The sequence below is a fragment of the Phyllostomus discolor genome, chromosome 2, assembly GCF_004126475.2.
Source record: "Phyllostomus discolor isolate MPI-MPIP mPhyDis1 chromosome 2, mPhyDis1.pri.v3, whole genome shotgun sequence".
In the NCBI taxonomy this organism is placed as follows: domain Eukaryota; kingdom Metazoa; phylum Chordata; class Mammalia; order Chiroptera; family Phyllostomidae; genus Phyllostomus; species Phyllostomus discolor.
In genome coordinates, this window is record NC_040904.2 from 150672670 (window position 1) to 150696833 (window position 24164).

A 24164-nucleotide genomic window follows, 5' to 3' on the forward strand; every position below is an offset into this window, starting at 1 on the left:
ACTTTCAAAAGTGGGTTCCCCAACAAACTAAATATTAAGATGATTTATCTAGTATCATATCTAATAAATGCTAGCAACTTTGAGTAAAATACACCTCTTCTAATAAAAGCCTCAGAGGAATTGCTTACTTTTCCTGGACTGCATTTCAAATTGACTCAGGAACTGTTTATTGCATGGAGTTACAACAGGATTCTGACCATGAAGTTCTCTTTTAGGCAACAGATCCATTAACTTTTTTGAGGATGCTTCAGATCCAACACCAACAAGGGCAAACCTAAGAGATGTTTAAAGGGGCAGGGTAGAAAGTGAGGAGGCATTAATAATGTTACTATTGTTAAAAATGAAATAGCCTGAATTCAATTTTATCTAAAATATTTCTTAATTTAAGCGGTACAACTTCACACTTTCATCTTTAACTTTTTAAAATAACGTACAATTTACTCATTTAAAGGGTATGGTTCAGTGGCTTTTAGTACATTCAGAGTTTTACAACCACCACCACAATTAGTTTTAGAATATTTTATCACCCCTAAATGAAACCTCAAACCCAGTAGCCACCATTCCATTTCCTCCCATCCCCCAACCCTAAGGAGTCACTAATTCACTTTCTAAATATGGATTTGCCTATTTTGGCCATTTCATATAAATGACACCATACAATATGCAGTCCTTTGTGACTGGCTTCTTTTGCTTAGCATAATGTTTTCAAGATTTAATCATGTTCATGTATCTGTACTTAATTCCTTTTTAGGGCAGAATAATATTCAATTATATGGATAGGACACATTTAAAAAATCCATTCATTGATGGATATTTGAGTTGTTTCTACTTTCTGGTTATGACAAGTAATGCCACTATGAAAAGATGCTCAACATCATTAACCACCAGGGAAATGTAAATCAAAACCACAAGGAGATACCATATCACATCCACTAGAATAGCTTTAATCAAAAAGACCAGTAACAAGTGTTAGTGAGGATGAGGGGAAATTGGACGCCTCATACACTGCTGATGGGAATGTAACATAGCACAGCCACTTTGATAATCTGGCAGTTCCTCAGAAAGTTAAATATGGAGTTAACACATAATCCAGTAATTCCACTCCTCTGTGTGTGTGTGTGTGTGTGTGTGTGTGTGTCCAACAGAACTAAAAATGTATGTTCATTTAAACCTGATACATGAATATTCACAGGGGCATTATTCATAATAGCAAATACTGAAACACCCCAATGTCCATCAAATAATGGGTGACATTGCTAAAAATGTATATTCCTATGATGGAATATGTACCCATAAAAATAATTAAGTACTGATACATGCTACAACATGAATGAACCTTGAAAACATTATGCTAAGTGAAAGAAGGGACCACTTATTGTATGATTCCATCTATGTGGAATGTTCAGAATACGTGAATCCATACGGACTTCTTAATAGGTGTAAGATTTCTTTTGGGGTGAGAAAATGTTCTGGAATGAGTTAGTGGCAATGCTTGAACAATTTTATAAGTATACTAGAGTACTTTAAAAGGATGAATTTTATGGTATACGAATTATATCACAATTAAGAAAAATACATTTGAAACAAAAAATGATTACCAATTTTGCACAGCTACACAACATTCTAGATTATTATCAGAAGGGTTCTTGGAGTTTAGAATCCTTTTCTCCCTAATGTTCAAAGTGGTCATTAACTAGATTCCTTATTCTGGTCAACAAAAAAATTCCAGTTTTGAGTCAAGATTAAATTTAGAAAAAAATTTAATGAATTCATTAATTTAACAAATATTTATTAAGCAACATAATACCTCCTACATGCCAGGCAACATTCTAGGGCTAGGGATACAGTAGCGAACAAAACAAAATCCCTACTTTCATTCAGCTTATAATGTAATAGGACATAGGGCAACAAACAAGTAAAAATACACTAGTAACAGGAAAAAAGAAAAAAGAAACAAACACAGTGATGGGAACAGAAGGTGCTATTTTGCACAAGATGGTCAGGGAGGGAACTTTAAAACAGTCCTGAACAAAGTGAGATCCATGTGCATAGTTGAGGAGAAAGTAAACTAAAAGAGGAAACCTCTTATGTAAAGGTCCTAAGTAGGAATGTGTTTGAGCAACAACAAAGAGAAACTGTGTAAGGAAGGGAAGAGTGGTGGGAGATAATGTCAGAGAGGTGGCGGTGAAACAGATTGCACAGTGCCTGTAGCCACAGCAAAGACTCTGGCTTTTACTCTGAGTAAGACAGGAAGCCATTAGAAGATTCTGAGTAGAAAAATATTTATGTCTCTTGTTCCCAACTTCTACATGCAGCATAAACTGTAGATCAGGCTGAAAGCAGGAACACCAAAGGAGCTACTGCAAATGTTCAGGAGATAGTGTTATATAAAATAATACCTGTTGTAACACATTTACAATAGGTAAAACAGTAACAACCCAAATAAAAATAAGAATGGTAAATTACAATAGCATACAAGGTATAATGGAAAGAATTAGACATTAGAAAGAATGTTTATTTATTGATAAATAATTGTTTTACTGCTTGTATCTAAACATGTGAATTGTAATCCTGGGGTTTTTTTGTAATAAAAATATCAAGAAGCACTATGAAGAAATCTGAAAGTATATTCGCTAAAATGTTCACAGTGATCATCTACAGATGGTGTGATTATGGCTTTTTTAAATTTTTTTACTTTTGGACAGCTAATGTTTCATTATGTTCCTATAATGACCTTATCTCATTTATATAGTTTAAAGTTTAGAAAAATAAAGGAAAACATCCATGTTACATTATTTGCCAGTTGCCCATCTTCCCCCACCCTTTAATCACAAGAATGATAACACTTCTTCAAACTGTCATCTCAATAATCACTGTAGCCACAGGCAGAGAAAACTAAGGAAAATTAAAGAATAGACATTATCTGTCCACACTTCCAACTCCACTAGTTGTAGTGAGTTAGACCACATGGTGGAATGAATTGAGTACAATTCTTTACCCAAGAACCTCCTGCCAATCAATGTGAATAATAAAGCACCCTACACACATTTATAGTTACCACTAGCTTTAAGGAAACTTACCCCCCAAATTGTAGTACTAATTACTAACTTATATTACTGGGGTGGGGGGGAGTCGGACAACGACAAGGACACTTACCCCTTTGATTGGCCATTTGCCCGATTTTCAAAAAATTTTATCTCCAAAATATCATTTACTCCCAAAGAATGAACTGCTTCAGTTAAATCTTCATCTGTTGTCCACTGCAAGACATTTCCCCTTCATTAAGCATCAAAATATATCCATGATTTTTACTGTTTCAATTTAGTTTTAAAGAGTAAACTCAAAATAAGATAAAACGAATGCTGAGTGCAATTAAGTGCAGTTACTTAAGTCAGTCTCCAATTTTAAAAGAGCACGAGGACCTGAGGACAAAACTTTATTCCTTGATAATTTTCAGAAACTAGAAACCCTTAGAGATAGACTTTTTTTTTTTACTCTTAGTAAGTTTCTGATCTCTTCCAACTTTAAACTGCAAAGATTTTAAATTTTCAAAAAAAATCAATCTCACTTGTCATTTCCTCTTCTTAAAGGCAAATTTTTGGGGGGAAAATAAATCCCATTAAAAAAAAATAAAAGATGAAAAGAAAAAACTAACATGTATTGAGTACCTATCATGTATTTTATATCAAATATTTAACTCTTAAAACAATCTTACAAGTCCTATTAATCTTATTTTACATATGCAATAGAAAGGCTAAAGAGTTTGTCCAACATCACACTAATAAATGGAAGAACTAAGATTCAAAGCCTTACTTGACAACCATTCTATACTGCTACAGTCTCCAATACTATAAAATTGTCAGAGTGGTAGAAGATCAATTAATTTTTTAATGTAAAAACTTAAAAATAAAATGCTATTAGGAAAGTGGAGAAGGGACAACTTTTAAATTTTTATTGAATTTATTGGAGTAACATTGGTTAATGGAGTTATATAGGTTTCAAGTGTTAATTCTGTAATACATCATGTGTGCACTGCAGCGATTTTCAACCTTTTTCACCTCATGGTACAAATAACCTAATGACTAAAATTTTGCAGCACACCAAAAAATATTTTTGCTGATCTTACAAAAGGAGGTATAATGTTGATTCTTTCATACCAGAAGGCTACTGTTGTGTTGGCTGTTGTCATTTTTTACTTAAGCAATCTAAGGAAAAAGAGGTCAGTGTCCTGACTAAATAGTGATGTGCTGCATGTTTTAACTCTTGCAGCACTGCAATTGAAAATAGCTGGAATACACCATAGCCAGGTAGCTCAGTTGGTTAGAGCATTATCCAGATACAGAAGGTTGCAGGTTCAATTCCCAGCCACTGCACATATTACGAGAATCAACAAATGAATGCATAAATAAGTGAAACAACAAAAATCAATGTTCCTTTCTTTCTCTCCCTCAAATCAACTTTTTAAAAATTGTTGGTATACTGTTCTATGTGTTCACCACGCAAAGTCAAGTCTCCTTCTGAGAAAGGGTAAGTTTTGATTACTAGACAATTTTTAAACTTCCCAGTATATACATGTTTCCAAGTAGAGATGTAAAAATTCTATAGGACTGTTTTAGTGAGTATTTAAAATTTAATGCTAATAAAATTAACAAGTTATATTAAACATCCATTTAATGAAACTGCCAACCACTAATCTTACAGTCTCATAAACTGAAATTAAAATAATGTATACAGCAGTACTTCCATAAATCAGATTTCAAATTTAAGAGGAGAAATTAAACTCAACAAGTCTGTAATATGAATTGTGTCTCTTTCTCTCCTATAGTTCTGAATTCTGGTTTTGAGACCTTATGTGAACATTTTTTTCTTTGTAAAACTGAAACAGATGAAGTCTGGAAGTGGGAGAAAACAACTGCCTTGAAGACAAACTAGTTGAACTATATTTAATTGGTATCTCTACCAAAACAAGTTGAATGACTACAAAATTCAAAACTAGAAGATTGGGAGTTTATGTTTTAAAGGTACTTTTATTGTTCTCCTTACTGCATAAGCAAGCATACAGAACAACCAATCTAGTAACTTCAAGTTCTTTTATATAAGTTGAGAAAAACATTAACTATTGGAGTAGTTAAAAACCAATTGCCAATAATCTAATTCATATGGTAAGTTTACTTACCCACGTTAGGTTTCCAATGTACAATGCAATTCTCTTTCCAGTATATGTATAGACAACATTTGGTGCTGCTCCTTTACCCACATCATCACCAACAGTTGGTGGGAGAGTATCCATGTAATCCCGATCTTCTGGGGCATCTCCATTATTTGCCGATGGAGAGATGACATCGTCATACAAATCTATCTGATCATGCCCACCATATTCAGCTTCCTGAGACACAGAAATAATGCTCTAAATTATATAATAGACTACTACACTAAACAGATTTGAATATAAATTCATTCAACTATTAATTTTTAAAAGTTTGGTAGAAGATCAATGACCCAAAGATATCAGTAAAAAATCTTCTCACTTCATGCTACACATATGTTCTTGAATAGTGCCCATAAATGGCTATACAATAAATCCAATTTTCTCACTATTTATTATAACACAGAGAATCATGTTCCTCTGGGAAAACAACATGAAGACAAAACAATGTAAAACTTTTCTCGAAAATAAAACATTCTTAAAGTGAAAGTAACAGTACACAAATTAATACAAATAGATGAGCTTTTAAAAAACTGACACAAAAATACAAACAAATCAGGGCCATTACAAATCTTTACTATTTAACTGCAGAAAAACACAACTACTATTTTCTGTAGTATTCAGGATCTTGTTTCCTAGCACTGTGAAATCCACTAGTTTTAGAAAAAAGCATAGTGAGCTAAGCTGTAGGGAAGGAATAATGAAATGTGGGTATTGAAATAATTTAAATGTCATAACAAATGAACAAGAGAAAGAGAAACAATAAATAAAAAACAAGTAAAACAACAAATTGGTGTCTAGCAATAGTTTTATTATTCTCAGTCAACAAAGAATTAATGCTTGACTTTTTAGATATCTAGTTAATTAGCAAGAGAAAAAGGGCGTGGGCCTGTGAACCAAAGGGTCATGGCTTTGATTCCCAGTCAGGGCACATGCCTAGGTTGCACACGACAGGTCCCCAGTGGGGTGCTCAAGAGACAACCACACATTGATGTTTCCCTCCCTCTCTTTTTCCTTCCCTTCCCCTCTCTAAAAGTATATGAATAAAATCTTAAAAAAAAGAAAAAGGACATGAACGAGGATATAGTAAAGCTTTGTCACTGTCACCAGCAGAATTAAAACAATGCTAGAGGACACCACTTGCATTCCAAAATAAGAAGAGGAAAACAAAAAAAGAAACATATATAAAGGAGAAAAATGAAAAAGGAGGGTTCAATTTGTAAATAAAATGAAATGCAGGGATTGGCAGAACACTCAACACCACTTATAACTGCCTTTGGTAACCATTATTAGACCACTGGCTTAACTTCCTATATCAGAGGAAAATCTACTTTCATCTTTCTCCCTTTCCTCCATTAAGTACCTATAATTGATGTGAACTATTTTATTCCTGTGATGTAGAATACAGGGTGGGGGCAAAAGCAGGTTTACAGTTGCTTGTATGGAAAATAATACAATAAATAAAGAGAAATACAAGAATAAATTCACTCAAAACTGTAAACCTATGTTTGCCCCACCCTGTATTTGAGATAATACAGAAGCAATCACAATTACAAAGCAACAAACTCAAAAAATTCTGACATAACTCATATCCTCCCATCAATACAGTTTTTTATTATTATTAAAAAGGAGCTGTCTATAAATGGCACAGTAAGAGGAGCTAGTAGTTTTAGGGACTATCACATGAAAAGAGAATGACCCAGAGACAGCATTTGTAATATGACTGTGAACAGATCAACAAAATATTATTACGGGCCCCACAGGAACATAGTGTTACTCAGAATGAAGGCAGAGTAAAGTCGTGTTGTTTTTTTTTTTAAGAGAAAAGAAAAAGACCTAGGAGAAATACCATTTATACACATAGCCAAAGGGACCTGAAATTTGTCAAGTCATCTTCAGGTAATCATCTGCATAAAAGAGCCAACCAGTTTCCTAATTATACAACGGAATCTTTACATAATAATTTTGTTATGAAATAGAATGTAAGACATTTAATGAAGGTCCCAAAATCTCAAGGTAAGCCATAAAACAAAGCCATCTTTAGCAATGGGCAGAAACTAAGACCACAAGTCACTAAATGCCATAATTTAATTGTTTATACCGCACTACCAAAATAAGCTTTCAGAACTGAGATTTTGTTAAAGTAACATGCTCAAATTGCAGTGATAGTAAAAAGTAGTGGTTCCACACATCTGAAACACTAGAAAGCTTCCCACAAGGGGTAGTGGGTCCTTTAAAATATTTTGCAACTGGGTTCTGTACCTCAAAAAGTATTATTACTTTTATTATATAAAGGGAGTTGTATTTCCTCAGCAGAGACTACAATCATCATACATGATCTGAGGGAGAATAAAAAAGAATGCAAGAGCTATTAATAACAGGACTAAAATAATAAATTTTTACTTTCACTAAACATATTAATACATTACTTGATTTTTCATTGGTTGTAAATCTAGGACAATATTTACCTAAGTAGACAATAACTTACAAGTGTAACTGCAGCTACACTAACCTGGTCAATCACAATCACTATTTTTGCCCACCCACGAATTCCTATGCTGACACCAACCAATTTTCCACATTGGTATGATTCTACCAACATTAAGGATCAGCCAATTTGGTAGTTAGACTACCAACTGGTTGAAGTATCATGCTAATTGAGACCATGGTCCTGGAGTTTGATCTCCATGTGGGCTGGTTAGCTTGGCTTGGTTCCCAGCCCACAGCCTGTACTTCTAGCCCCAACAGTATGCATTCGGATGTGGTGAAAAATATCAATGACTCTAAATACATCTGTTATCATTACTAAAAATTCAACTCAGAGTACATACTACTCTTTTGTAGTATTAGTAACCTTCCTTTTCAGTTTCAACATATCACACTTATCTTCCACATTAAAAAAAATATACATGTCCTTTTGTTCCCACTTTAAAAAGAGGGAAAACATGCATATTCTATGCAAAATGTGTATCATAAAGAGAGTTCTGAAAGTCTACTGAACAAACAAAAATATGGCTTCTACTTTGTCAAAAAGAAATGGTCAACAATGTCAGGTTCTACAATGTAAGGTACTTTCAATTAGTATCTCTAGAAAATTTTAATGGCATTCAAAAACAAGAAAATATCAACACTACCCCTCTAATTATTTAAGATGCCAAATGCTGCAAAATCTTAACTATCTACTTTTCATACTAGCTAATCACCAATAGAGCTGCACATTATATATAATTTCCAATTATTTACAGCACTTAGGGTTTGTTTTAAAAATCCACTAATGCAAGCCCTGGCTGGTGTAGCTCAGTGGATTGAGCGTGGGCTGGGAACTAAAGTGTCCCAGGTTCGATTCCCAGCCAGGGTACATTCCTGGGTTGCAGGCCATAAACCCCAGCAACCGCACATTGATGTCTGTCTGTCTGTCTCTCTCCCCTCTCTAAAAAAATAAATAAATAAATAAAATCTTAAAAAAAAAATAAAAAAATACAAACCCACTAATGTTTTTTCATTCCCTACATTCTAAATCATTACAATCATTCTAAAGGCTAAGCATCCTCTCAAGATTTTGCACTTCAAAAGTAGCTGTTGCCAAGTCAGAGAAAACACTTAAAAATAACATGGACAGTAATCAAAATTTTAATTCCTTTTTAAAGCAATGTTTCTCAACAGTTTTTCATTATCACCATCGCCCTCCTCCCAAAGAGTTATTTTTAAACACATTTTCCCCTAATCACCTCCTATAAAATTTTAATATCATTGATATACTGTATATACTGAAACCATTGTTAGAATGACCACAGTATAGCTGTACCATGTTTTATTCCCCCCAACAGGGTCAACACTGCTTTTGGTCCAAAAATTGTAGTAATGTCATTCTTGCATTATATGATACTACCAGTAATGGCACAGTAAAGGCCACTTATTTCAAAACCCCACTACTGGGGGGTGGAAAGAAAATCAAAAGAATTTAAGTCACTTCCATTTAGAGAAATATAAGCAGGGGAAAGTTACATCTTGTATTTACAAATATATTCTATATCAAGAAAGAAAAATACTAGCACACAAAATCCAGTATCAGATAACCCAATCTAATATCTATTTTTTAAGAATATATTCATTTTTTCCCTGGCCAGGTATCTCAGTTGGTTAGAGCACCATCATGATATGCCAAGGCTGCAGGTTCGCTCTCTGGTCAGGGCACAATACAAGAAGCAATCAATGAATGCATAAGTAAGTGGAACAAATCGATGTTTGTTTTTCTCTCTCTCAAAAATCAATAGAAATTTTAAAAAAGAAAATACATCATCTTCTGATTTTGTCTAATTATATTGAATAGATATTAAAATTAGTTTGCAATCCCTGTAAAAAGCTCAACTCATAGTAAGGAAGCCAACTTCTTACTAAAAGTATGCCACATAAACCACAAAGTAGACAATTTTATAGGCAGCTGAATGGATCACGCTTAAAAACAATAGAGCTGAGACCCTGACCAGTGTGACTCTGTTGGTTGGGCATTATCCTACAAAGCAAGAGGATCACTGGTTCAATTCCCAGTCAGGACACATGCATGGGTTGAGGGTTTGGTTACAAGAGCAACCAATCAATCAATGTTCCTCTGTCATCACACAGCTATGTTTCTCTCCCTCCCTTCCCCACACTCAAAATAAATAAAATCTTTAAAAATAATAATAGTAAGAGTTTTAACTTTCCTAAATACTTCCACCCAAGATTCTGAACCAGTCTCTACCTATCCAATTCTCAATCTTACATCTGTATCTTAAAGGGTTTTCTATTAAATATAAATTTTTCAGAAATAAGGTTTCGCTGATATATGTCTAATAAACTCATTTCTCAATATTGGCTAGACAACTTGCAAGGGCAGATACATAATGATCAAATATAAAGTAGAATCACTCATGAAATAAAGGCAAGCTGCCTTATGAGGCTGTCTGGGTCCATAACTTCCAAATGAATTTTTTTTCCTGACTGCTACCAACACACCATTTCATTTTTAAGTTGGGTGGTCAGATTACTAAAGCAGTGCTGTTACCAGTGACCTACTGTCAGATCACTAACTAAATTCTAAATTCAGAGCTTTTGATCCCCAACAAGCAAAACACACACTACTTCAATGCATACAGTATCAGCTTTCCTGAAGTTCATAGAATTGTTGACTTTCCCCTTCGCTGCCCACAAAAATTCTACAGGTAAAGATGCACATAAAGAAGTGGATTCTACAATACACAACCTGTCAAGAGTGTTAAAATTATGTAGGTGCCTCTCACCCACACTACAATGCATTCTACCTAAACTTTGCATCCTTCCTTGTTGGCATATAATAGAAACTCAAGAAATGTTTTGAACTGAGTTCTAAAATTTATTGAGTTTAGTAAAAATAAAAGTCTATTAGGCTAGTAACACTATATTTGAGTACAAATCCTAGATCAAATTAAACTGATACACACTAAAAGGGTAAAACAAAACCACTTTCTTCTCAATTCCAAATTCAAGTTAATTCAGAGATTTGGAAGTAGTTCAAACTCTCCTTCCACTGGAACAACTGTTCTCAATTTGGTTACATCTAAAGACCTTCAATTTAAAAACTAAAGTGTTTACATAAAAAAATAGCCCAGTCCCTGTGCCTTTTCTCCCCTTCAACTTTCTTTTTGAAATGAGTTTATACCGTGCATTTCCAAAACAAACACACACACACACACACACACACGCACGCTTCATAAAAGTATGACTATTTAAAATGGAAGAGGCCCTGGCTGGATAGCTCAGCTGCTTAGAGCATCATTGCAATACGCCAAGGTTGCAGGTTGGATCTCTGGTCAGGGCAGGTAAAAGAATCAATCAATGAATGCATAACTAAGTGGACAAAGAGAGGGTTCTTTCTTTCTCTCTCTCTCTTCCCCCCCTCTCTAAAATCAATCAAACTTTAAAAATAAATCAATAAAATAGAAGAAATGGAAAATACATAGACCACAAAGATTTTTTAATCTTACTTTTTAAAGATTTCATTTATTTACTTTTAGAAGAGGGTAAGGGAGGGAGAAAGAGAGGGAGAAAAACATCAATGTGTGGTTGCCTCTCGTGCGCCCCCTATTGGGGACCTGGCCCTCAACCCAGGCATGTGCGCTGACTGGGAATCAGACTGGTGGAGACCCTTTGGATTATAGGTCGGCACTCAATCCACTGAGCCACACTAGGCAGGGCAGACTACAAAGAACTTCAAAGTACACACATTCAATGAAAACTGCAGCTCACATTAAAGAACAAAGATTTTTTAATATGTTCACAGCAATTTAGAAGCTAAAATAAGTCAATACTAGTTATATTTAGTAAAACATTTTACTCAGCTACAATAAAGTTAGTTTACTACAACAACCAATAGAAACAATGACACCAGCTAATAATATAGTGCAAAGTCAGTCAGTAATAATTTTGTAGTTGTCTCGTGATAAAAATTTCAGGAAAAAAATCAGTAATATTAATATTAAAAAAACCCAAAAAAACAAAAAACTAGGATGAGCCCTGGCAAGGTAGCTCAGTCAGTTAAGAGTGTCCTCCTGATACACCACGATTGCAGGCTCGCTTCCCCAGTCAGAACACCTACAAGAATCAACCAGTGAATGCATAACTAAGTAGAGCAACAAAGCAATGTTTCTCTCCCTTCCCCCTCCTCTCTCTAAAAATCAATCAATAAATAATTAAAAAACAGGATAAACCTTGAAAACCAACTACCCTTCTGTGTCTATTTAATCTCATTAAGTATTCAAAAGTATAAACATTTTACTAGTAAAATTATACAACTATGTGTGAGATAAAATGCTGTAGGTACAAACAACAAAAAGCTAGTTTTAAAAGAACCCGATAAAGCAGTTCCTCCTCAGGACCACAAAACTTTAATCTCTTGTTACCTCCTGCTCAGTCAGCACCAGAGATAAACAAGTATCATTCCATCCTCGAATACAAAATACAGAAATGCTCACCCAAATTAAGCCTGGGAAAGCCTTAAATACATCTCACAAAGAGGTCCTGAAGAAAGCTCAAGTTCTAAAATTGCACCTCAATTCTTCATTTATTGTGTGTAGAAAAGCAAAGCAAATGTATATACTCTTGTAAGAAAAGCTAAGAAAGACAGTCTTGAACATTTAATTGTTCCTTTAGTTGCAGGTAAGGCCCGCTTTTGGATGAAATGTTGAATTGGTTTGATAAAAGGAAAAAAAAATCCTGGAGGTCTTTACTGGCCTTAAGAGCATTAGATCTGACTGTGCAGCACTCCACATGATTTTCTAGCTTGTCACTGACATAACTAAGGCACCATATATTCCAAATACAAGTACAATAAAAAGAACAAAGATTTTAAAACCTTACGTTTGATTACAATGAGTAACATTTAGGCATACTCGGTCTTTAATAGAGTAGGAAATAGTGAAAGCTAACTAAAAAAATTTTTCTTTTCTAATGTTGAAACCAGGACCACAAAGTCTTTCCTGAAAAAGAGAACGATAAGGCTTTCTAGCTTTCCCAAATAAAACAAACTAACTCAAGCCCCTAGTCACACAAAAGATCCTAATGGAGGGAGAAAAGAAACATAATTAACCGGTAGAATTTTATTAAGTTTCTCATACAGACCTGGGAAAAAAAATATATATATATAAAGCTTTTTGGTGCACTAGTTTTAGGCACAACTTGATTTTTAAAAGGTGTTACTACATAAAAGTCAGTAAAGACGTGAAGGGCAGGCTCAGAGCTTAAACAGCACTACTCTGGTCACAAGTAAGACCTTTACGAGGATGCCCAACATAACGCGGCGGCTGGTTCTAGGCCAACTGTGGCCTGTGAGATGACCGGGAAAACCTTGCACTCTCACTTTCTCTACCCTTCCAAAACATAAAGCAGATCCCTCCCAGGACACTGAGCATTTTGCTTTTAAAAATCAAGTCATATATACAACCCTTTATTTTTAGACGGTATCATAAGAATTTCGGGCAAACGTTCTTTAATCACTCCTCTGATCTTAGTTGAGCTACCATCTTTTTTGTTCCATCCAACCATTCTGCTTCCAAGTCTTCCTTTTGGCCCAGGCCACCTATCTTCCCAGGTATTTCCATCAAAAAGGCCAAGAATGGATTGGGCCTCAAAGGCACCGCAAGCCCTCCACCACGGAGGCACAGCCAGCACACCGACTTTTAACACGACGTGTGGGTCCAAAAGTCAAAGGACTTGTTGCAAACGCACTCACATCTAAGCCGCCGTAAGAAAATGTTAAGGAAGAGGAAGGCGCCACGCCGAAGCTTGTCGCAAACAGCGAGAGAGCCCAGGGAAACCCGGCGCGCGGGTTACAAAGGGCCGTGAACGCGGCCTTCCATGCGGCGACCGTGCGCGGACAGAAAGACAAAATGGAGCGCAGAGGAATCGGAGCCCGAGCGGCCCGGCCGGGGAAGAGGCTGCGGATGGCGCGCGCCTCGCCGGGCTTCCTCCTCAACCCGCGGCGGAGGACGGGGCGCGGCGACGGCGGCCCGTTCTTCCCGCCGCGCACACGCGGCCCCACCGCCCGGGCCTAGCGCGGCGGGAAGCGCCCGTCGGCCGCCGCCAACAATGGGGAGCAGCAAGGCGGCGGCGAGGGAGGAGCCAGCGGCGGGGCCACTGCGGCCAGCGGCGGCGACACTGGGCACCGCATCCGCGCTTACGGCCCCGCGGCGGGCCGCACCGCCCGCGGCCCACAAAACGACGCGCTAGAACGAGAGGCCGGGGCGCGGAGGTCGCCGCGCAGGGGTCGGGCGGCACGGCCCTCCGACGGCAGAGGCGCACCGTCTGCAGCCGCACCGGCTCGCAGCCCTCGGTGGGCCCAAGTGAGCTCGTGGGCCGCAGCACCGCCCGCTTCGGCGGCGTGGGCCCGGGCCCTCACGAACCTGGTTGAACTCTTCGCCCACATCAGCGTAAATGTCTATGTGGTCCACGCCGTCCGCCATCTTCCCTTGGCCTCGGCCGCAGCCACCGCCGCCGCTGCCGCCTCCTGCAGGTCCGCCCGCAGCGGCAGCAGCAGCCGATCTAGCGGCGGGGGCGGGGCACGCTGCGTCACTTCCGAGGCACAGAGCGGGGAGGGGTGATGAGGCGGGGGCGCCTGGGCGACGCGAGGTTGGGGGGCGGAGGTCGCCTCAGCAGCGGAACGTCTAGGCGGGCTGAGAGGAGAAACTACCTCCCTGAGGGCGAGAGCGCAGGCGGTTTCTTTTGTGTGTCTGAGTTAGCCCTTGGGAGAACGGTGCGGGAGCAGGGGGCGTCCCAGTTGTTTTCACAAATTGTGTTTCCTCGCTGCCCCTGGCGCACTCATACGTCTTGTATATTTTCATTTCATAGCTTTTCTTACATTTCTCACAGCTAGGGCTTCTAGAAAGGCGGGAGTTCCATGTGCCCCATTAAATACACAGTGTAGCCCAGCATTCTGTGACCGCCTCGAGAGGAACAATGTCTACTTACCCCTGCATCCTCGTTCCGACACCGACAGGGTTTCATTTGCCCTGTAGACTCTAGATAGCCGTTGATGGTGATCTTGAGTTATTTGCATGCTACTTAAGTTATTTGCATTCTATTTCTGTTTACAGCTCCGCCGCCTGCGTCGTCTTTTTCATCTCCTCTTACCTGTTCATTGCCTCTCATTTTTTTCCTCCCTACATCTGCAGTTGGTTTTCTTTGGAATAGTTCAGATGCCTCTAACTCGAATGCAATCATACTAGAGCCCACCCAACAAGGTGGAGGCATCTTGAGGCAAGGGGCTTCTCTCATAGAATCATAGAATGCCCCTTCCCGCCGCAGTGGGGGCTGGGGGCGGGGATAACACTGAAAAGGGTGTTATTAGGTCCATACATCTGAACTTACAGATGAGGATACTGAGGCCTCATAGAATGGATGGAATTTAACTGGAGTCACGTGGTCGATAAGGGAAGAGCTGTTACCACCAATGCTTGATTCAAAGGTGTCTCCCAGTTTGAAACCTTTCTTCATTATTTCTTTTCCACCAAATTAAAGTGTGTTTCCTAAGCTCCAGACTGGCCAGAAAGCATTCATACATTGATAAGCCAAGCAATATCTGTTCTGGATATGGTGGAAAAACCTTTGCGGGAGTCACGAAGACCAATCTGGTGATGTGGATACAGACTTCTAGTAAGACACTTACCAGCTAGATGACGTCAGTCAAGTTACCTAATTTCTCTCATGTTCAATCTCAGAACCTTAAAATCAGGGTAACTATTTACCTCGCCAAGGTTGAAGGTTGATGGTAGTTTTAAATGAGGTAGTATGCAAAAATGCCCTATCCTTTTCTGCTTTCGAAAAATATTGTACTGATTTCCTTTTTTCAATGGGGCTTTAAGGAAGAGCCCCTCATGGTAAAGGATAGTGATGTGGCAGGCACAATGATGGTCCACCATAGAAGGCTACATCCCAATCCTCAGAACCTGTGAATATGCTACCTTACAATGCAAAATGGATTTTTCAGATATGATTCAGTTAAGGATATTGAAGTAAGGAGATTATCCTTGTTTTTCCTGGTGGGTCCAAAGTAATCACAAGTGAAAGAAGACTGAAGAGTCAGAGAAGGGGATTTGACTCTCTAATCAACTGAGCAACTCAGCCAGGGCAGCATGACTGATTCTTTGAAGTTCATTGTGTGCCTGGGGTGGGGAGGGGGTGGGGGGAGGGGGGGATTCCCTGGCTGCTTTTGAGAGGCTGCTTTTGAGATTTTTTTTCCTTTTTAGACTTTGATTTTCTGCTCTTGCAGTATGTATGTTTGGAAGAACCCTCAAGACAGCACAAACTCTCTTTGGAGCACTCCACATCTTTCCTCTCACACATGTATCTTTTCTCTCCTAAACTCTAAGGATCCCCACAAGACTTGCGACTGGGGGAGCAGCAGGGAGCAGCAGGCAGCAATAGCTGCTCCTGGGCTTACCCCTTGAGCTTGTCTCCAAGGCGCCATTTTCTCTGACTTTTCAGTAAGCTTTTTAAAAGAAGCCTTGCCATGGCTCACTTTTTTCCTATCATGTTTCTAGAGAGCCAAAGTAGAGTACCGCCTGGGCTCACTCCTGTTGCTTTTTCTATTTTAGACTTTCCAGTGAACTAAAAGCAGCCTCACCTGGGCTTACTTCTTTCACTGTAACTTTTACTTCTGAGTAAGTCCATGCAGCTCAGTGTGGCTCACTTTTTTTCATATAACATAAGCCAAAGCAGAGCGCTACTTAAGCTCTCTCTCCTGTTGCTTCTTCTACCCTAAGCCATTCCTTTGTTTCACTGTCCACAGCTTTAATAAATGCACTCTCAAAATAACTTAGACTCATATTGTGAAATATTTTCTGCATGAAGTCAAGAACACATACGCTATCTGCTGGCCTGAGGCAGACCCACTGTGGGACACTGATAATTTCACTATCCAAAGTCCCATTCAGTCTGTCGTTGGTTTTTGTTCTAGTTATTTGTCATGTTTTGTTTGTGCTGGTTCTCACTCATGTTGTCTTGTTACCTGACTATCTTTGTGTGCTCAACATAATTGAAGAAATAATGTGAGACTTATGACTTTTCTTTAATAAAGGATTTTCATTTTCTTCTGGCAGGATCTGGGAGTACCAGCAAACAGGAGCACCCTAATCTACATGACTGGGCATCTTGAGGATGATTAATTTAGTTTGGTTCACCCTTACCTCCCAGGGTCCTGTTGTTCTGAGGACCAACCCAAACCATGGTTTACCAGAAACGCCCCATGTGATAGGACCTACACTCCATATTTTGTTCCCCTAGATGTCAAAATTGCAGCTTAACCTCTCAACCATATTGTTCGAATCTGAAAATGCCCTCAAGGGCAAGAGCACTTTGAATTTTGTTTCAGGTATTTTTTTAAAGATTTTTATTTATTTTTAGAGAGAGAGAAAGAGAGAGAGAAAGAGAGGGAGAGAAACATCGATGTGAGAGAGAAACATCAACCAGTTGCTCCTTGCATGAGCCTGACTGAGGACCGAACCTGCAACCCAGGCATGCACTCCAACTGGAAATCAAACCGTCAGCCCTCCTCTCTGCAGAATGATGTCCAACCAACTGAGCCACATCAGTCAGGGCTTGGCTCAGATATAAAAAAGAATCAACAGACCCCACATGGAGTCACTTGTAGTAAGTCCTACCGAGACTGAATACCTAACCTAATTGCAGTTTCAGCCTCTTGCAGGAGTGGAATTTTAAGCCAGTCAGTCTGGAATTTTCTGGTTAACACTAGTGAGGTAATCTGCCTGGTAAGATCCTCTTCCTTTCACTAAGGAAAAGTGACCTTGTCTGAAATAATTCACTCTTTTAACTTTTTTGACCTATCCCATTTCTGCCTATAAAAAACATCCATTTTGTACAGCTCCTTGGCACACTTTCTATTTAGTAGATGGAATGCTGCCCAATTCATGAATTGTTCAATAAAGTCAATTAGGTATTTAAATTTATGCATTTGAATTTTGAGTTCTTTAATATAGGGTGGCTCCTTACTTGGCAATGTTTAAAAATGAAATATTATAAATTTAAAAAGTGCATAATCATAATGATGACAGCAACAAAAACTCTACCACTTATTGAATACCTTATACATACCAGCCTTTTTGTTAGGCATCTTGTAGTCATTAATGTGCATAGATGAAAAATTGGATGCTTGGTTTTTGTCCTGGCTTTACAACTGACTAGCTTAGTAACCTTGGAGAAATCCTTTACCTCAAGTCCTCCATGAAGGTCCCTCTCAGCTCTGAAATTCTATTATTCAAATCTACATAGAATTGAAAGTCCAAGTGCCTTGGGAGCAATTTAACTATTGTATGCTAACTGTTGCAGAGGAACTTCCTTCTAGCCTGCCTGCATTAGTTTTATATTGCTGCTGTAACAAATTACCACAAATTTAGTGGCTTGAAACAACATAAATTTATTATCTTACAGTTCCAGAGATCAGAAGTCCAAAATAGACATCAGTGGGCCAAAATCAAATTGTTGGCAGAGCTGCACTGCTTCTGGAGGCTCTAGAGGAGAATCCATTTTCTTGCCTTTTCCAGCTTCTAGAAGCTGCCCACATGTTTTGGCTGTGACCCTCACCCCATAATTGCATCACTCCAATATAAACAATATAAAATCAGATGTTTAGGAAGAGTAGTAAAGGACTTGGAAAGGAGGTAAATAAACTTTGCTGTACATCTACTTCTCCACATAAAGGAACTATTTCTCTCTGTGCACATAGCTGTGCAACATAGCTCTGCTCCAGAGTTTAAATCACCACCATTCAAGAAAATGGCCATCTATTTCAGTTTAAATTACAAAATCTAAAGAGAAAGCAACTGTTTACCTCAGTTTTTACAAAAGTCTACCCGTCCAATCAAGTTTGTGTAAGGGGGCAGGATCACAGAGTAAAAACAGGGCTTGCGAATTCTACTCGAGTTTGGAAAGGGTGGAAAATTGTCACAGAAAGATGGTTACTTTGAGCTAAGCAGACACAGTAAAGGTTGTCTAACACATTTCTTTCATTGGATGACATAGACAAAAGTCTGATGGTTGGGGGAAATCCATAACCCATAAATATTTAACACATGCTGTCATACCAACTTACTCCAAATAAATAAATGTCATAATCACTGTAGGAACATGACTTTGGTTCTAAGGTATTACAGGCCATACTTTAGCCATGTGGTCCCCAGACTTTTAAAAACTCTCACCTCTATTAGTATAAAATTTATAAACATGCAATCATAATATATGTAAATACAAACATTTTATTAAGGCATTTCATATTCCCATTTTATATATCATGAATATACATACAAATATAACATTTTGTATAATGAAATAAGCAAGTTTTTTTTAATTTTTAAAATTTATTTTTAGAGAGAGGGAAGGGAAAGAGAAAGAAAGGAAGAGAAATGTCATGTGTGGCTGCCTCTCTAATGGCCCCCATTAGGGACCTGGCCCGCAACCCAGGCATGTGCCCTGACTGGGAATCAAACCAGCAACCCTTTGGTTCGCAGCCTGCGCTCAATTCACTGAGCAACACCAGCCAGGGCAATAAGCAAGATTTTTAAATGTCTTGCTACTCATAACCTCATATCATCATTAGTGGACATAAATGCATATTTCAAATAGTCTTCTTGAAATTTTTGGGCCAACTCTTGTCAGATCTGATTACATTGTCATTGTTTTCATTTTATTACGGGGCTGACAAGAATTCATACTAGAAGCATACAAATGTTGGCTCTGCTGTTTTCTTTTCTTTCATTTGTACTTACATTATTACTATTAGTGGTGAACCAGGGTTTCTCAGGTTACTTTTTAAGACACTTGGGCATTTTGTGATGGCTAGCTAACTTAAAGCTAGAAAATAGATTTTTTAAAAAATATATTTATTTATTTTTAGAGAGAGAGAAGGGAAGGAGAAAGAGAGGGAGAGAAACATCAATGTGTGGTTGCCTCTCGTGCACCCCCTGCTGGGGACCTAGTCTGCAACCCAGGCATGTGCCCTGATTGGGAATCAAACGAGTGATCCTTTGGTTTACAGCCCATGCTCAATCACTGAGCTACACCAGCCAGGGCTAGAAAGTAGATTTTTAATTCTGTGTAACTAGGCTCTCATAAACTGTCATGTATCATAATAATATACTACAAGTAAAGTATGTTAGGTTCCTGTTTGAGGGGCTCCCTTTAAAATCCTCTCCATTGGGGAAGAAGTCCCTCTCTTTTTTCTGGATCACCCAACAAGGAGGATTATGTGGGAAGTGAAAGAAGCTAATGATTCAAAGCCCCCACTTCATGGGCTCCTTGCACAATTAGTTTGAGACCACTGTTCCTTTCCACTCCACCTTCTTCTCTGTCATGCACCCCTGCCTCATGTCAGTTGGGGGCAGAAGTGCACCAGGCAAGCATCTTTTTGAATCTAAGTGGAAGTTGAATGAGGTGTACATTTAATATGGGTTTAAGGGAAAGTACTTATGTGGAAGTTATTTTTAGCCATTTGGTATAGGAATGCTTTCCAGGAGTATTTTTACTGCCACTGGATGACTCGTAGCTTCTGCGATACAAAGATGCAAGGCCAGAGGTCACATCTTGACCTAAGTGAGTTCAACTATGCTAGGCACTAGATATAAGAAGTGGAAGAGAAACAAAGTTTGAAATCACTGAATGGTGTCTGAAATCAGATACTATTCTTTAGAAAATTAGTCTAAAGAGACAGGAAAAATTGCTAGTAGAAGATATGCTTCTCATTGATGCCCAAGTCAAAAAAGAAGTCTCTGCTGGCAGGAATACACTAAATAATGATTTTTCTGTTTATGAGAAAATCACAGGAAATTTAAATTCCTGTTTCTTTTCTTCAAATAACAATTTGCTTTCATACCTTATTCTGTATTCATAATTTTTTTCTTTTTCTTTCAGAAAGCTCCCAAAATATAGGTGTATCAAGCCTCAGAAAACCTAGATTCATGTCTGCCACAAACCTTAGTGACATGAAACTATTTGACATATGAATTGAGTGAGGACACTAATATCAGTTCATGCATTAAATATTAGTTAAGTTTAATTCTTCAATTTTTAGCTAAAATATAAAAGTACACTATCAAGTATCTTTCCATATCCCAATAAATATATTTATACACTCTATCTACTTCAATGATAACTGATTAACAAATGACAACTATTCTGTTTTGCTAAGTAAGAAAGACTTCTTTGCAGGCTCAGAAAAGTGGGGCATTACACCCTCTCCTGCTCTTCCTTGAATCAATCAGTTCCACATTTTAGGTATTGCAGTTCCTACTACCAAATTCTGTTAGACTGAACAATATAAAATTAAAATTTTATAGGTCTAAAATGGTTGAACATTGACAAATTTATAGGTTCACCTTAGTAGACATTTAGGATGGATTCAGCTGCAAGTAATAGAAACAAGACTCGAATTCATGTAAACAATAAGAAAATGTATGGTGAGAATATCAGTGAATTCACAAAACTTACGAAAAGATTTGAGAACTAAGTTTGGAAAACTGGCAGAAACCAAAAGAGGCAACACTGAGTCAGGATCATGCTGCAGAGATAAACAGTAATGACAGCAAAGTATACATACCGTGTATTTTGCCATGTAACGTGCACCCACATTTCTGGCTCAAACTATCAGGAAAAAAATCTTTTGTTTTAATTTTTTAATTTAATTTTTTCTATTTATATTTAGAAACAAAGCCAGTTATCATATTCCAGGGTATTATTTTGTATACAGATATTGTTATTGCTTTCTAGAGTTACATTTTTAATGCATAAGCATAAATAAAAGAATTAAAAACATTTATATAGATACAGGATTAACACTACACATGTATAAAATGCACGTTTATTTTCCCCTCAAATATTTGGGCAAAATAAGTGCACATTAACCCTGGCTGGCATAGCTCAGTGGATGGAGCGCGGGCTGGGAACCAAAGTGTCCCAGGTTCGATTCCCAGCCAGGGTACATTCCTGGGTTGCAGGCCATAACCCCCAGCAACCGCACATTGATGTTTCTCCCTCTCTCTCTCTCTCTCTCTCTCTCTCTCTCTCTCTCTCTCTCTCCCTTCCCTCTCTAAAAATAAATAAATAAAATCTTTAAAAAAAAAATAAGTGCACATTATACACGACAAAACATGGTATTAGTTAATTTTGTGTTAAGTTTCTACATGGCCAATAAAGTGATTAAATTGTTCAATAGCACATACAAATTTTTATAAAATGTCACTTCATCAATCAAAGTCAAGAAGGAATGTTTCATCTCAAGAGCTAGGTAAGCTATTGTGGAGCAAGAGGTCTGACTAGCAAGCTACTGTATCCCCAACTCCGTGTCATTTTCATGGGCTCTCCTAAAATAAAGCTAATCCTGCTACTCACTCATTTTTCTCTACGCTGTCTTCTTTTTAAACAAACGATTTCAGATGGCACTCTGGGAGCAAGCTAGTATGTTTCCCTTCCCCCTCTCCCTCCCCTACAGGCATGCATTTCTTAAACTCTATGGGTCCCACAAGACTTGCAAACAGGGGAGCAATGGGCAGCTGCAGCTCATCCCTGGCTAGCCCTCTGACCCTGTCTCCAAGGCCTCATTTTCTCTGACTTCTCCGTGAGCCGAAGCTGTCCCAACTAGGCTCTCTGCTGTTGCTTCTTCTCTTCTAAGCGCTTCTTGTTTCACTGTCCCCAGCTTTAATAAATGTACCCTCAAGAAATAAATAAATGAATAAGTAAATAAATAAACAAATAGAAACAACCTCAAATACATGGATCTGGGAGTGGAAATACCTAAGGTGAAAATACAAGCTGTCTCTGCACTAGGCTCCAACAGTGTTATGACTGACGTTGCAAGCAAGCAGGCCTGAGGTAAAGAACATAGGTGATGATAGTGATGATGATGATGATGATGATGATTATAAACCCTTATATCACATTATTATACTGTGAATAACAACCACATTTTCTCCTCTTTATGTTCTCATAGAATCTGGCAGGCTGCCTTAGTTGTATAAAGGATTCAGTGAGCCCTGGCTGGGGTAGCTCAGTTGGTTAGAGCATCATCACAATATGCCAAGGTTGTGGTTTTGACCCCTGGTCAGGACACATAAAAGTATCAACCAATGAATAATACATAAATAAGTGGAACAACAAATTGGTATTTCTTGCCCTTTCCTTTCCTCTCCCTCTAAAATCAATAAATAAAAAGTTAAAAATAAAACTGACATCATAATAGATGTCCCCTTTTCACCCAAGGATACAATGTAAATATCTTTCTATATTGATACGTATTCCTTTGTATCATTTCAATGCACATAAATTACCCACTGTGTGACTTTACTCTAATATTTCTTAATGCAGAATTTTATAGAGTTGAAATCGTATTGTGTTTCATCTTCTCTCTTGCCTTTTTCATTTACTATAAAATAAGCAATGTGTCATTAAGATTTTTCTTAAAGATAAATATGAATAATCTAATATTTTGTCTGTGATAACTAACTTAGCTATTGCTCTATTCTTGAATATTTAACTTGTTCACAATTTTTCATGTATAGATGCTGCAAATGATGATCATTTTTCAGAATTTTTTAAAAAAGATTGTATTTATTTATTTTTAGAGAGGGGGAAGAGAGGGAGAAAGAGAGGAAGAGGAACATCAATGTGTGGTTGTCTTTTGTACGCCCCCTACTGGGACTTGGCCCACAACCCAGTCATGTTCTCTGATGGAGAATAGAATTGGGGACCCTTTCATTTGCAGGCCAGCAGTCAATCCACTGAGCCACACCAGCCAGGGCTCAGAATAATTTTTTGATAAGACTTGAGTTCCCTAGATTTTCCCTTTAAGTTATTCTAAATACAAGGGAGGTGTCTGTAAAGCATTAATTCAATGTCTGATTAGTAATTAATATTTATATAATTAGCATATTTTCCCTGAGCATATTGAATTTATGATTTAATAATGTTGAATTAAATGTGCTGATTATAATTTTCATAGTGTAATGTCTTCTCAGGAAATCTATGCATATAGGACATTTATTTCTGTCTTATAAGACCTGAGGAGCTTATTACAATTTTCAGGTGTTATAGACATTTCTAGTTCTCTTTGCTTTTTAAATATTTCATGGGTCAAACCTGCGATTTATTTGATGCTGAGTCTTTGGTGACATGATCCCCCAACCACAACATTGTTCTTCCCTAAGTCCCTGCTTCCCTTAGTCACAAGGACCAGCTGGGCGGGTGGAAAGGTCTGTTGCCTGAAGCTTGTCACGGGAGTCAAGGGAGAATGCCAAGCCCAGAGTTCCATGGAGAGCTGGGCCGAGTGAGCTGGGGGAGAGAATTCTGAATCTACACACCGAGGGAGAGGGGCAGAGGCAGGTATTAGAAGCCAGAGAATTGTGCCAGGAATGGGAAAGCCAGGGATAGAAGACTGCAGAAAAAG

The 24164-nt window shown here is 38.1% G+C and overlaps 1 protein-coding gene across 5 annotated transcripts in view; it reads right to left on the reverse strand.

Moving 5' to 3' along the window:
* Window positions 1–14288, reverse strand: part of CPSF6 (cleavage and polyadenylation specific factor 6) — a 33751-nt gene extending 19463 nt beyond the window's left edge. For 3 of the 5 annotated variants that reach the window (XM_028531692.2, XM_028531691.2, XM_036018697.1), the window contains exons 1-4: window positions 14122–14288; window positions 5177–5386; window positions 3157–3260; window positions 129–274 (exon numbers count right to left, since the gene is read on the reverse strand). In XM_028531692.2, coding sequence (XP_028387493.1) covers window positions 129–274; window positions 3157–3260; window positions 5177–5386; window positions 14122–14181 — 520 coding nt within the window. In that variant the 5' untranslated portion in view covers window positions 14182–14288. The remainder of the gene's footprint in view (window positions 1–128; window positions 275–3156; window positions 3261–5176; window positions 5387–14121) is intronic. The other 2 variants (XM_028531694.2, XM_028531693.2) reach the window with 1 other exon arrangement.
* Window positions 14289–24164: the final 9876 nt, after the last annotated feature.